We start from the raw sequence: 14,298 nt of genomic DNA, 5'->3' as shown, positions 1-14,298 counted from the left end.
CTCAACACAAAACGCTCTCGTCTATCACTTTACCAGAACGACCTTGAACATAGCCATTTGACCGATTTTTAAATCATGCGCAAATGGAAACCAAGTGTTTCGCAGAGACAGATCAAAAGTCATCCAGTGCTTGTATTGCCAAAACCTTGTCACGTCTGAACTTCCACCACGTCTCGTATTGCTCTTAGCTCTGGTTAACTCTATGGAATGTCCGATCCGAAGAATTGTCTCATATCGATAGAGCTCACCATAGTATGCAGCTTTGTAGTTGCATCCACGCCGTCAGTCGTCCAAGCTCAACGCTAGGCGCACACTGGCTCAGGAAGGCAATCAAGATCCCCAAATCAATAAGACAAGGTCACGATTATGGTTCGTCTAGACCACCCCTTTGGGGATACCAGACTCTTTCTTCAACGCCAAATCTCATTCTCTCCCGTCTACACCACTATGTTCATAAGCAGGCAATCCATGCTCATCTTCAACTACCTCTCCACCCGGTCCTCCCCTCTCAGACACCCACCTCTCCGACTCCCTCAACTCCCATTCCCTCCTACTGCCGCCTGTAGTATTCCAACTAGTTTCCTTACCCTCCTGCCGCTGACTAGGCATATCCCTTTGCATCACCGTAATAATCTTCACAGCCTCATTCATCTTCCTTGACCTTTCTTCTGCACTCTCATCCGGATGCGCTTCCTCCAACTGCTGAGCATAGTTTGCCTTTTTGGCCTCGAAACCATCCCATCTCATCATCTCCTCCTCCCACCAGAAAAGCAAATTCACGAGCAATGAAAGCTTGTGCCGTGTTATCAGGACGATGTTCTTGGCCATGGAGGTGCCATTGATGGCAGCGGCATTGAGGTGATTATCTGATTTGATGAGGATGTTTAGGTCCGCGAGTTGACGGTGGATTTTCGTTGATGTTCTGTCTTCGTCGCAGACGTTGCCGATGACCAGTGTGTGCGGTGTGATTGCTTTGATGTCTTGATGGGAGAGTTGGTAGAGGAATACTTTGTCTTTTGTTGCTTGTGTGAAACTGTCGTCGTGGAAGGACCAACTGGCTATGCTGCTGTGGAGTGCTTTGGAGAACATTGCGAGATGGGAAATGGAGAGGTGTAGATATGAAACATGGTTTGATACTTGTCAGTTGTTCTTATGTGGTGCCTGTAGCGGAGGATCGTCAGTGTGATTAGGCTGGTCAGCGTTGATGGCGTGGGAGATGTGGTATAGCATGTGCTTGATGCCGACCGGTTGATTGGTCAGCCTGGGTTCAGCAACTTTGGTTTTCGTTACTACTAGACCACTCACCGGTGTGCTTCAATAAGCAAGACAGCGATATTCGTAAATAAGTATAGGAGAATGCCTTACGTCTGAGGTGTTGGTGCATGATTTGCCAATCGGAAGCTTGAAGCTACGGCAGGAAGGCAGCTGCGCTTTGATCGTCTTCTTGCGACGCCGCTGCCAGTTCGTCCTGTGAAATCCAATATTGTTTGCTGTTTGGCATAACAGTCTCGAGCAAAGCAGTTCCACCTTACTTACAACGATTTCCAGAAGGGTATACAGGCGGATACTCTGGAGAATGCGCCGTTTGTGAAGGGTGTTTCAAAAGTCATTTCGCGCCCTATCTGTGATCACTTCTTCAGAGGAAGGTGTAGGTTTGGTAACTCCTGCTTCAAGTCTCATGATACTCTAGAATGATGATGCAGTGGAAGGAAAGAGAATCTAGCTTCAAGGGAAATGAAGCTCGGGACATTCGAGCGGGAAAGCGTTGTACACAAAGGATAAATGGAAAATGGACACGTGCGGACATGCTACTTCCTCGTCGGCTCAGGCGCTTGCTCATCGGCTCTCTCCTCTTCTCCAGGCAACATGATCTCATGCCCATTTCCATTCCTGACTTTGAAACTCGCTGCAGCCCCCAAAGCCGAGATGGCAGCAACGTACCACCATGCCATGCCCACTACACCTCTTTCAAGCCACATACCATACCAAGACGCCGACAATATAGGTCCAATGGTTCTGAACGCCGCACTATCCGCTTGCCCCAAACCGTGGATGGTAGCCAACACAGAAGGATGGGGAGAACTATTGTTAAGCAACAAGATAGAGGCAGGAAGTGCAAAAGTGCGAGCAGCGACTTGAAGGAACACAACGCCGCCGATGCCGAGCCAGATCCAGAACCCTGATGCTGGGGCTGGCGAAGCAGAGTCAGAGGGCATGAGTGCGATGTAAGGTGCTAAAAAGTACGCTAGAGGAAACAGGAAAAGTGAAGAGCGGAAACAGCGCATGAGGCCGAATCTCGCATTCGCGCGTGGGTAGAGCACGAATTGGAGGATGATGCCGATGAAGCCGATGATGGCCATAGCGAGTCCGATCGTAGGAGGTGGGAAAGCGAGACCGCCTCCGAACTTGAAAACACCTCTTTCTTGCTTTTGCGGTTTGCCGTCTGTGCTGTTCCCAGGCACGAACTCGCGGGATGTAGATAGGAACAAAATCCACAGAGTTGAGAAGGCTCCCATATGGAAATCGAATATGGCGATCGACAAAAGAGTCCAGCATACGTTGGGTGTCCACACACGACGGAAAGGTAGACGCTGCATTGGTCGTGAAGCGTGCGAGTCCTGTCTCTCACGGATTTCGTTTGCGTCGGCGATGCGGTCGAGTTCGATGCTTCCCTCCTCACGACCCGACAAAAGTCCTCTGCGGGCCATGGCTGTCTCGCCGACCAATTTGTAGCCTTTGTTCTTGACCTCGTACAGACGGTTCCAGATGCCCTTAGCAACTGTTAGCGGGTTGAAAGCGCCCACGTCGACTTCGGTGAAGCCCTTGAGGGTTTCGTCAAGGAAGAAGGTACAGAGTAGTGCTTCAATTATGAGTAGAAGACTGCAGAGGAGATTGGGTGCGGCGTAGGGGTGGTTCTTCATCCAGGCAATGCCTTCTGCGCCGCCGAAGGTCGAGTTGGGACCGAACAGATGAGGATAAGCCGCTACCGGGTCAGCGAGAAGACCGCTAAGGACTATCTCACGAATTAGCATATGCGAGGCAGGTAGATGGCGAAGGTTTAGCTTACTCGGACCCAAGACATTGGCAACATTGAAAGCAGCAGGAAGGAGCAAGAAAGCGCGAGGATGCCAGCGCTTGTCCGTACGTTCTGCGACCATGGTCCTAGCCGCTCCTACCGTGCCGTTGATGGCTCCACTCAAGACTCTCCAAGCGACTGCCTGCTGATAACTTGTACTGAAGCCGACACCGATACACCCAATCGCTGTACCGACCATTCCAATGTTGAGGACCAATTTTCTGCCTACTCCTGGTTGATCCGCAGCACGGCCCCAGAGGATACTCGTGACGATTTGGGCAGCAGTAAAGCTGCCCTGGAGCACACCTGCCTGATGGGATATGAGCGAGTCGGGCTGGCTGCGATCGAAGCTCTTGAGCTGGTGTACCATGTATGTTTGCAGGGCGGCCATCTGGAAGAAATCGACGAAGCGACTCGCAGCAAGCAGGGCGAGCTGGCCCTTGTTGGGCATGTTGGTCCATGTGGCAGGTTCGGGGGGATATGTCACCAGGCCTGGTGCAGGCAGATGGGCCAGTGGGGTCGTCGCTCCGGATGGCAATTGCGGCGTGCGGTCGACATGTGTATTGAGCTGGTATGGCTTCAGCGACGAGGATCGCGGCGGCATTGCTGGCTTGGACGGGGTGCCGGGACCATGGTCGGTGTCAGGAAGAGGCGTGGTTCCAGTGCCGGCTTCGAGAGCGTGCGGCGTCGTTGGTCCGCTTCTTGGTCCATCTTGGTATGCGGGCAGTTGGCGCTCGAAGTAGCTCTCCTCCTCTTCTTCCCTTATGTACGGTGATCCAAATGGCGAGCCCGTACCATCGCGCTCTGTACGTGTAGAGTCGCCAATTGGGTGGTTCAATGATCGTTGGCGGAGGTGACCAGATTTATACTGTTGTCGGTGCATTCTAGAGTGCGTACGCAATGCTCCAGTCCGAGTCCCAAGAATTCCCACTCGAAAAACGCCGCTGATGACGTCCAGAAAACACGAGCTTCCCAAGACCTCGTATTTACACTCTTTTGCAGGTAGATATAGGAAATGAGAATGGAAACCCGGAGTTAACAGACACACAAAAGACGAGTCAACCCTACCACGGACAAGATCGACCTTTGTTCTCATTCTGGTCCTGTTGGTCTTTCTGTTCCCACCCTGCCAAGCCGGATGGCCATGTGCACACGACTGCTGTCCGCCGTGTCAAGCTCGCGCATATCAGAAAGTGGGTCTGCCTGACAACTCCGCCACGCTGCCTCCTTGCCAGCCCTCGCACGGCATGTACATTTGATCAATCGATTCCGATAACGCTGGTCGTACCCGTCTTGCCAATCTGTTGCTCCAATGCGCTCTGCCGACGACGCTTGCACCCACGCCCAAACATGCGACAAGCCACCATATCTGTCCTTGGCCATTGTCGACGTCGTGCATGATTTGTAGGCGAACAAAATTATCCTTCGTGGTTTCAGATTCCACCAGGGTTGTCAGGTTTCACGATTTTCTGGCCTTGATGAACCAGGACATGGTTTGTATGTAGATCGCCGTCTTCTTTTTCATATTGTGACTCGATTCTTGCTACTCCCTGCAGAGTCATTGTTGGTATCATATGAACAGAATCTCAGAACTCGCTGAGTGCATTGCCAGCTATGCGGTCCCACTAATTGTTCGACCATTTCCAAACACAGATAAAACTCCGACCCAAATGCTCGCTTTGGATATAGTGATGATGATGATGATGCAAAATCAAAGAGGAAAACAAAAAGACATAAGAAAATGGTCGGAAGTGAGAGATCAATCAAGATTGATCGAGGAACTTTTCTTCTTCGTCGACCTGGGCGTACTTCTTGCCTAGCAGTTTGACACTGATGGCATCTTTGACATCAGACACCCTCCTGATAAAGGAGCTAGGCATGGCGCCTGGTAGTTGCTTGCGAGCAAGAATCAAAGCAAAGACGAGGAAGCCGACTCCAGCAGTTCCTCCAAGAACACAGATCAGCAATCGTAGCTTGACGTCTCGCTGATGTTGCGCTTTCTCCACTGCTGCTTGTTGCTCGGTTGCGCTCACTGGAAGCTCGGCATAATATGCGCTTGTGTCGTAGCCACGGTTGTTACTGAGAAATTCGGCCTTGACCTGGCTGTAAGGATCGTAGTGGGCGTCCTCGTCACGGATCGGCTCTGCCTTTCCACAAGCCCACTCGTCGCAGTGATCGCGAAGTGTGACGCTGGGCACAAAGGTTTTCTGAATAACGCTCCTCTCGAGAGCGTTGCCATCCTTGTCCAAAGCTTCGGCAAAGGCCCAAGTCGAGACGTTGTTGTAGCGCATCACCGTCTCGAAACCAGTCTTTTTCGTGTTCCCAACCAAATCGAAAGGTCCGGTTCTGTTTGCGCTAGCGTAAAAGTTCCACGATGCAACCTCGGTCGCTCCGTTCCAGGAGACGTAGAAGGCCATGCCTGATTTCTCGTCGTTCGTTTTTGAGTATGTCCATAGAGCAGGTTTGGTCAACGGTTGACCAACCCAAGGGAATTTGTGCGAGCGGTATATCATAACGTTACTGGCGCGATATGCGACTTTTGCGTACATAACAGCTGAACCGTCGGCTGTGTGCTCGCTGAAGTAAGGGTGTTCGCCCCAGCCAAGATGGATGTTGCCATTGGGCAGGACCTGCATACTGCCCTGAGAGCCTGAGAGTACACCTCCTGATGCCTCGGGCGCGCCATACTCTTTGATCATAGTTGCAGTGTTTGCGATGTGGTCGACAGAAACGACGTAACCGTGTGAGAACTTGTCGGTGCGGTTGAATCCGTTGCTAGCATTGTCGTAGAAGGTCATTACCGTGTGAGTCTCGTTCTCGCTGACCCAACGAGCGTGATGCTGAGAAGAGAAGTTGAAGTTTGTCTGGTGGAAAGTCGGGTTTGCGCCACCCATCTCCCACATGATGGATCCATCTACACCAGAAAGCTTGTAGATTGCAGCCATGTGTCTGGCTGAGATCAGGTAATCGCCATCCTGATTCTTGTCGATGGAGTTGATGTGGAAATAGTCCCAAGGAGTGTTTTCGCTCAATCCGTTTCCTGATGTGTCTGTTCGTCCTGGGAACGTGTAGGTCAAACTAGGGTCGAGGTGATCTGTACTTCTCCACTCAAACACCACTCTGCCAGTCTCGATTTCGATCTCTTGGAAAACGCCCTCGACAATCCAGCCCATGCCGTCCTTGATCTGGAATTTGGGGTTGGTTGTCAAATCGTACATGCGCGGCTGATAGACGGTCATGAGTGCAGTGGTGCCATTCGAGTATGGTGTCATTCTGAACTCGTGCATGTCGCTTGACGCTCCGGCTCCAGAGCTCTCGACTGTCTTGACGATACGATAGTTTTTATCCATAATGACTCCATGGCCTCGGGCGAAGCCTTGATGTTGTTGTCCTTGGAAATAACATAGATGTTCTTCTCCTTTGTAAGTGCAGGGATGCGGCGCATGGGCAGTCTTGGGTCCGCTCGAACCAGCGCCGGACCAGACTAGTTGTCCCCAATTGTCGTAGATGTAAGGTCCAGGATCCAGATTGCGGTATGGTGCGAGCATGATATATCCTGGTGCAACTAATTCGGGTCTCAGAAGAGTCATCTCAAGCATCGGCGCATGTAGATCTGGCCGCTATTCGCAAAAGCTGGTTAGTAGCTGTTGTTTGGACGGCATGCGACAAAGTTGTCTGCCTCCGGTATATCTTGCGGATCTTACTTACCGAGCGGAAGATATGTGTAGGACTCGTCTCATTATTAGGACCTGCTAATGCTGACCCTGCCAGCAAGAGTATTGAAGATATAGTTCGCAAAGAAAACATGATTGTGAGGGTATAAATGATCAAACGATTTTGGCAGCGGCCACAGGCCGTTTGGTGAACTGTTGAAGGAGTGAAAAGCAGTTGGATGATGATATGCTGCAGAAGCAGAAGGGGTCTCTTGACAATTATTGTAGCAGAGGTAGGCGCGGAAAGCCGTTAAGCAAAAGGGATAGGGAGTCGACGTTAAGCAACGGCGTGCCGGTCTGGGGCAGTCATGGTCTTTCTACATACGAGACTGGAATAATTATTGCCAAGGGACCCGCAGGAAAGAAAGATACACACACACGGTCCAAGCTAGGAGCAGAGCATGGTTGCATGACGGCGGAAGGCAGAGATCGTGGGTCCCAGCATCGCAGTGGTGCGGCAGTCGGTCCAGCGATGATTCGAGGCGAAGAACATTTGGACCTCTGAGCAGTTCGTCAAGCGCTCGTTTGCCGCGCAAACCAGACGCCACTGGGATGCCTTCATGCGAGACCGGTGACTCGTCTGAACACCTCTTGCATCTCACGATTTCGAATAGAGAGGCGAATGGTGATCCGACGACGAGAGTGGTAGTTGTCTTAGGGCTCCACAGTGCAGCTCTCCAACCCCTCCACGCGGCAAACACTCAAACAGTCTTGGCAATGTACATCAAGGGCCTTTATGATCGATTTTTCGCCCACTGGAGTTTCAGCATTCATCAGCGACATGCACCTACGAGTCGCTACACCGTTACACGGGAACAAGATGTGGAACTCGTGGACCTGTTGGAATGCGATTGCAACTGCCTTCGACCGTTATACGGGTCGGCATTGTCCAAACTAGCAAATAGACCATCAACCTGCGAAGCACGATCAGCAAACCTGATTCATGGAGCCTCCTGTCAAGAGAGCACCGACTTCGGCAAACATGCTGGACACCCGAGTGGAACCCAAACAAGCCCCTTCTCTCGGGACTCATTCTTGCTCCCCCCTGGCCTCGGCGTCACTTCATGCTTTTCGCTAAGCCCTACCGCAAGTTTCGTCTCGAGAGCAGGAAGCCACCCGCTGTGTCAAGTCTGCTCTGCGAACCGGACGACATCAAATTTATGCTTGATCGATTGCGAGAAGCGCCGCTGATGGCAGGGTTGAGAGTCGGGATGTAACACGCTCGTGGTAGCAAGCTCAATCACTCCAGCACGATCGATTAGATTATCAATTAGTTACTGCATTCATTCATGCATGCAAACTTGCTTGCGAAGAAGCACGGCTTGGATAAACACAGCGGACCTGAACTCCTCTCCTCGGTTTCGCATGCATGTCACTTTGTCATCGAGAAGCTGTCATCTATGATCAGTCTTGTAGAGCGATCGGCAGCTTGTTCATGCCGCGTGTTAGGTGAATGTATAAAAGGCCGAAAACAAGGATGTCCTCCAACTCGGACGCGGAGTGATGTCTTGACTCGTGGCACAGTTGCAGATGACGGAGATGGCGGGAAAAGAAAGATTGCGCATCTCGGAGCAACTGTTTCATGAGTGGTTGGGCGCAATGAATCGACCTTCGAACAAGCCACCGGAATAATTTGCAAGTTCTGATAGTTGTTGATGTTGGGATGAGAGAAGGGCGGAATTATTGTTTGAATGTTTTTGGTTTGATCAAAGGAAGTTGTACACCTAATGTCTGCTACGTAGCCGATGAAGCTAACAATGCGACCCCCAAACAATACAGCGCTTTTGCAGCGATCCCATATGCTCAAATGCACTTTCCAAAAAGTGCCGTCCATCCAGAACTTTACTCCAGTGACAATGACCAGAACCTCAGGCCGTGTCCGCCGCGAACGCCGTTTTTGAATGATGCTCCCACAACGCTAACCTCAAGATTGAACGCCAGATACAAATGAAAACAGAGAAAATGTGCCTAGTTCAAGAGAGAGCCTCTTGAACCGACGAAGCGACGAATCGTCATGGCGGCGCTGAATGCTGTGGCAGCGACACTGCCGCCAACAACAAGAGCGCGGAAAGCGACATTCATCATCTGGGCGCGGTTGCGGGCACGGCAGCGATCGACAAAACCATCCGTGTCATTGGTGTGGGGGAACTTCTTGCCCTCGGGTACAGGTACCTCGAGGAAGTCGCAAAGAGGCTCCCAACCATCGCCCATCTTGTATTCGAGTAGGTTTCCCTCTGGAACCATAGCCCTGACCTCGTCGTAGTAGTCGATGTATTTTTGCTTTCCATTCTTCTCAAAGTCGCCGCCAAAGAAGACGTCCCAGAATTTGCGCAACATGGGTTGGTAGAGGCCGGATCCCCAGTCGAATCTCGAGACCATCTTGAGCTCCGGGTCGTTTGCGCGCCAGTCAACAGTCTTCATGGTAGAGGCGTGCCATGTATCGACGTTGCGAGTGGTGACGAGAACCTTGGCCTCGGGGTAGGCCTCGATAAGTTCCTTGGCGAAGGCGACGGCAGGCCAATCGCAGACGGCTTGGCAATGTCCAAGGAGTTTGTCCCACTCGTCGCGACCAAATTTGCCAACACCATCGTATTTGGCGGCAAAGGCGTCCTGCCACATGAGGCAGTCTGGGGGATTCTCAACGGATGCAGACATCATGTGGTAGCAGTCGTCGAAGCCGAGCTCCTTGAGAGCGGTGCGGAGAGCTGCATTGGCGGGTTAGGAGCTGTTTGAGCGGAACCAAGTGTCAATTGACTTACAGGCAGTTCCAGTACGACCGAGACCGAGAGCAAGAACACGCATGGGCACAACACGCTGGCACTTTCTGCGGTCGATGTCGGTGTCGGCCGTGAAAATGTCCGTGATGGGCTTGGGCGTGTAGGGCAAGTTTGCGTATGCCATCGTGATAGTTGTGTGGATATCAAGTTATGGGCAATTGGAAGAGGAGACGGGCAGACAAGCGTAGTATGTCGGTATGCGTGAGAGGAGGAGGAAAAGGATGGGAAAGATGCAACAGGGCAGGCGCAATGTTTTGAGAAAAAGGCGGCCGGCTAAGCGTAGTGTTTGATGAACGGCAGAGACAAGACAGATTGGCAAGCAAGAAGTGGCTTGTCGAGACGAAGCTGCAATGGCGTAGATATTGACTTGGCCGACCTTGGTTGCGAGGGCAGTGCAAGTGCTCTCTTGATCAAGGGTTGCACTCCGACCCGTTCGATCTTCCCGCAAGCCCCTAACATGGCCGTCAGGAGAAGCCCACCATCCCCACTCCTGCGCGCCCTCTTACGACGTTGGAGTCCATGTCGTTGTTTGAGCTTCCAAAAGCCGTGGCCGTGCTGCTAATCACTGCGAAACCGTTTCAGAACTGTGACGTGGAGTCGTTGCGTGGTCGGCACAAGAAGATGGCTTCTTGGCAAGAGGCGAGTGTGTGCATCCATGCCAATCTTTTTCATATTCAACACTTTTTACCGCGCGAGGGACTTGTCAAAGGTTCCTCTGCTCGGTCAAGTTTGCTACCAATGTCTGTAGACAACCGCTTGTTGATCGCATGTTCGGGACTTGCACGACGATAGCGTAGAGCCGGAATATCTTTGCTCTCTCCTCGCTGCTTTGTTGTTTTGCCATGAAGAGAGGTTGGCAGTCTCGGGTCCGACACTACATAAACTTCAAGCCCGACTCACCATGCGGGACAGCCACGATCCCCACAACAAAAAAAACCAGTCCGTCTTTCATGCAGGAGGATCCTCGACATGGCTTCGCAGAAAGAGCCATCAAAGCATGCGGCATGCCTCTTCCGTAAGCCGTTGACGTTGCAATCTCAGCGTGTCCACCTGGACCAAAAATCGATTTTGACTCGCGCGGCCTCCTGACCACCTCGTGGTTGACTCGTTCTAAATCCCCTGAAACATTGCTTCATAACGATCAGCGCGTGTCACCATATCGCTCTCTATCTGTTGTACATACAGTATCGATTTGAGCCTCGCGTCTGAAGCCCGTGAGCATTCGGGATTCGTATGCATGCACACCACGACGACGACAAAGGCCTAGGGGTGATCACAATTGATTCCGTGTTGTTCTGGACGAGATTATCAGTACTCAGGTGCTCCCTCTCGCACTGGAAACAATTCCAATTCACCTCCTGAGGCTCAATGCCGTATAACGGTATAACTTTCCAGTCCAATACGCTATCCGATACGGATCCGAGGCAGTATAAGCTTAATGTTTGGGCCACGCCTCGTATTCCCGACTCGAAGCCTCCCACGGCTGTGGAAGTGGTACGAACGGCTGTCATCCGAAGGCGCTTTGCTTTGCGCGGTCTCCTCGGTCCTGCAGACACCCGCTGTTTACGGCAACTCCAGCAAACAATGCTTCATCGCCGTGTGCCAAAATTTGTACCGCGCGCAGCTATAGAAATGCACAGTAGTTTTGATGAGTAGGAAGGATCCATGGAGAGTGGTAAAATCAATAGCTCTCTGTGGACTCATCCTACCATCTAGAGATCACTGTGCATTTCTATAGTACCGCCCACGCTCTAGACCTGCGTTAGAGGACTATGAGGAAATTTGGGAGTTACAAACTTTAGCACACGTAGAGGAAGCATCGCATGGAGCCCGTCAAACACAATGCGGGTACAATGCCGTACATGTGCAGTGATGCGAAACACCTTCTGTTGTGTCGCGTTACAGCTCTGGCTCGATTGCCTGACTTGGAGAACTACGGTCTTGATCATCACCAGCATATCCGAGCCGAAGTCGTCTCACATCCACATTTGGGTTTGCATCAGTTTAAGTATGACTTGCATCAATTCATTACTTCTCGCGCTACTGTCTGACCGCAAAGAAAGGGCCACTCATGCCAGGACACCCATAGGATCCCAGAGGTCCAACACCTTCGGGTCCTGTTTGAGTATATCCCTGACCTCTTGGCTGACACAGCTAGGGTCGACAACCACTTGGTAACAGAACTACAGGGTGAGAGTGTTTGATCAGCATACACCACTCAACAATTGATTATGGGAGAGCAAACTTACCTCATCCATCCATTTGTCTGACATGACAAAGTATCCATCAGTTCCAGCGTCCTCGCTCCAGGAATTCTCGACACGCCAGCGGATCGGTTCCCCGGAGGGTGACAGGTGCACCGCAGTCAGTACCATCGCATGGGTCATTGCACTCTCACCGGACATGAGTCTTTCGGCTTTGGACATGCCCAGCTTGACATTGAAGCCGAGTTCATAGTCGACAAGATCTGTGTCCATGATGCCTAGGCTCGAATCGCTAAATTTGCCAACATCTGAGCCGAAGAAGACTGGCCAGCCTTTCTTGAGCATTTCAATAGCTCCCTTTTTCCAGATTGACTTATCCACGTTCACGTAGGTGACGTACTTTCCGCCAGAGACGTTGGTGAGGAAGTCGACAGTCAGGAGCCTGTTGAACTCATTGCGAGGGTCGTTGACCAGACTGAAAAGGTGCATCACGTTTGTTCCACCCAGGGCCCGCAGTCCATGAGTGTCGTTCAGACCACCGGCAAACTCCTTTGGTGACATCTTGACTGTCTTCAGCTTACCGGCTTTGTCGTAAAACTCCCAGTTGAACTTGGTATACGACGAAGGTGGACGACCCAGGGTGAGTGTCAAGATTCTGACGATATCTTGCATCATTTGCTCTTTGGCTGCTGCTACGGATGTTTCTGCAGTACTGGAGCCAGAGTTCCTGAGTGCTCTCAGACGCAAGGCATCCTCTCTCAGCTTAGTCGTCAGGAGGCGATCCATGACAGCCGAATTCTTAGCATTGAAGGAGTCCGGGTACAGAGCCTGCGGCACTAATCCATATTTTGAGACAAGGTTCTGGATCATAGCCCACTGACCACCGTCACTGACGGGTTGGTCCATCAAGGTTGCGACAAGACGGTCATCGACAGGCAGGTCAGCGGTCTCGAGGATAGTCTCCAAGAAAAAATTGCTTTTCTCTACCTTGTCCTGATGGTAAGCGTACAGTTAGCATGATTCTTAGGTAAAGGTAGTAAAGGTACAGACGAAAGTCAAAAAGCCATATGATGGCTTTTGACCTGTACTATCTGTACCCTTGCCTTACGTACCCAGAAGAACAAGTATGCCTGACTGAGCTCAAATTTCTCAATGTTGTACTTCTTCATGATGGCAACGCGGAAGACGTTTGTGGCAGCGAAGATCCAACATCTGCCTGAGCTGCGCTGGTTGGTGACAGGAGAGCCCTCGAAAGGGATGGCGACATTGAAGGTCTGTGTGTCCTTGAGGATGGCGGAAGGCTTCTCGAGCACTTTCGAGGGGTTTGCTGTCGAGAGCGCTGATAGAGCTAGACGGTTCTTTGGGTCTTGGAGGATCGTGTGGATCAAGGCTTCGGTTTTGGCGCCGGAGACGTGGGTTTGGCGTGTTGTATGACTCTGGTCTATTCTCCCGTCAGTGATTACTCCTGATGGCATTGTGGCATGCTTGTTGGTGCGAGCGATAGCAGTTGCTGGTGGCTGGGAGCTGACCGTACCTCTGCTCTCGTATCTAGCACTTCGCTCAACGATCATACTGTCGGTCTCGCGATCTTCGGTGATGCGGAAGCTATCGTACTTCTCCTGCAAGGCTTCGAGATCCAGTCTCGAAGACTTCTGCGGCTGCCTGTCTCTAGGCACAGACTCTGCACTGCCCATCCTTGCCTGTTCACTGTGATCTAAAAGCTGAGAAGCTGTTTGGAGAGCGTGCAATCACTGAAGCAATGGCAAAGGTTTGAGGATAGAATGGAAGAGAGATGAAGGACAGTCTAGAGCTCGATGATAAGGCAAGAGGCATTTAACTGTCTGCCTTGTGGAACGAGCGGCAGGATAAGCTTGCCGTGTTCGAGTGTGGACTGCAGCTGCCTATCTCGGCTTGTGGTGCCCATCATGGTGCTTCCTGTCTACCCCGCTTTGTCCGGACCTTCGTTTCATCAGCAGCGCAAGGCAGCGCAAGTTATCTCTGATCTGCCCTTTTAGACGATTGAAACTTTGCCATATCGGGACCAGAGGCTAGAGTGCTAGATAGAGTGTTGTGTTCGTGGTATACTGCACGATTGCAATTTGTACGGAGAGAGAACACTGCGAGAGTGCAAGTGAAGGGTTTCGACGAAGCTGTTAAGTAGATGGAGAACTATAACTCGCTTCTTCGACAATCACTTCAAATGACTCGCTGGTATCCTGTGAATTGCGATAGTGCAAGAACAGGTGGAACATGTTTGTATGATCAAATTGGACCAGACGTTGTATAGGTCTCGATGATTTGGACGAGGAGTATCGATATCGCCAGGATGATACCGTCAGCAATTGGGTCACCCTGGCATATCTTACGTAGCTACACGAACGAACGAACCTCGCCTCTAGATCCACATGTGTCACAGCACGTCGAACTCCAATGCTGCATCCTCCCCATGTGCCAAAGTCTGCGACGCGTGTAGCTATAGAGATGCACAGTACTCTTGAGGACTACAATAGTACCCAATGAGATGCGAT

The 14,298-nt window shown here is 51.4% G+C and overlaps 5 protein-coding genes across 5 annotated transcripts; all 5 read right to left on the bottom strand.

The window, feature by feature from the left end:
* Positions 1-423: 423 nt before the first annotated feature.
* Positions 424-1,089, bottom strand: M436DRAFT_64712 (uncharacterized protein; the record flags this gene model as incomplete). Its single annotated transcript, XM_013570850.1, has 1 exon — positions 424-1,089. One exon carries the CDS (start codon positions 1,087-1,089, stop codon positions 424-426), a length of 666 nt encoding a protein of 221 aa, XP_013426304.1.
* A 719-nt stretch (positions 1,090-1,808) lies between these two features.
* M436DRAFT_49070 (MFS general substrate transporter) lies at positions 1,809-3,680 on the bottom strand (the record flags this gene model as incomplete). Its single annotated transcript, XM_013570661.1, has 2 exons — positions 1,809-3,013; positions 3,068-3,680. The coding sequence occupies 2 exons, from the start codon at positions 3,678-3,680 to the stop codon at positions 1,809-1,811; spliced, it is 1,818 nt and encodes a 605-aa protein (XP_013426115.1).
* A 1,159-nt stretch (positions 3,681-4,839) lies between these two features.
* Positions 4,840-6,883, bottom strand: M436DRAFT_64710 (uncharacterized protein; the record flags this gene model as incomplete). Its single annotated transcript, XM_013570849.1, has 2 exons — positions 4,840-6,696; positions 6,785-6,883. 2 exons carry the CDS (start codon positions 6,881-6,883, stop codon positions 4,840-4,842), a joined length of 1,956 nt encoding a protein of 651 aa, XP_013426303.1.
* Positions 6,884-8,757: 1,874 nt separating this feature from the next.
* Positions 8,758-9,690, bottom strand: M436DRAFT_49505 (uncharacterized protein; the record flags this gene model as incomplete). The annotated part of the gene is made up of 2 exons (XM_013570753.1): positions 8,758-9,494; positions 9,549-9,690. The coding sequence occupies 2 exons, from the start codon at positions 9,688-9,690 to the stop codon at positions 8,758-8,760; spliced, it is 879 nt and encodes a 292-aa protein (XP_013426207.1).
* Positions 9,691-11,635: 1,945 nt separating this feature from the next.
* M436DRAFT_82815 (aminopeptidase) lies at positions 11,636-13,464 on the bottom strand (the record flags this gene model as incomplete). Its single annotated transcript, XM_013570907.1, has 3 exons — positions 11,636-11,749; positions 11,816-12,763; positions 12,883-13,464. 3 exons carry the CDS (start codon positions 13,462-13,464, stop codon positions 11,636-11,638), a joined length of 1,644 nt encoding a protein of 547 aa, XP_013426361.1.
* Between the last annotated feature and the right edge of the window lie 834 nt (positions 13,465-14,298).

The sequence above is a fragment of the Aureobasidium namibiae genome (genome assembly GCF_000721765.1).
Source record: "Aureobasidium namibiae CBS 147.97 unplaced genomic scaffold scaffold_11, whole genome shotgun sequence".
Lineage (NCBI taxonomy): Eukaryota > Fungi > Ascomycota > Dothideomycetes > Dothideales > Saccotheciaceae > Aureobasidium > Aureobasidium namibiae.
This window is presented reverse-complemented; position numbering and strand designations above follow the sequence as displayed.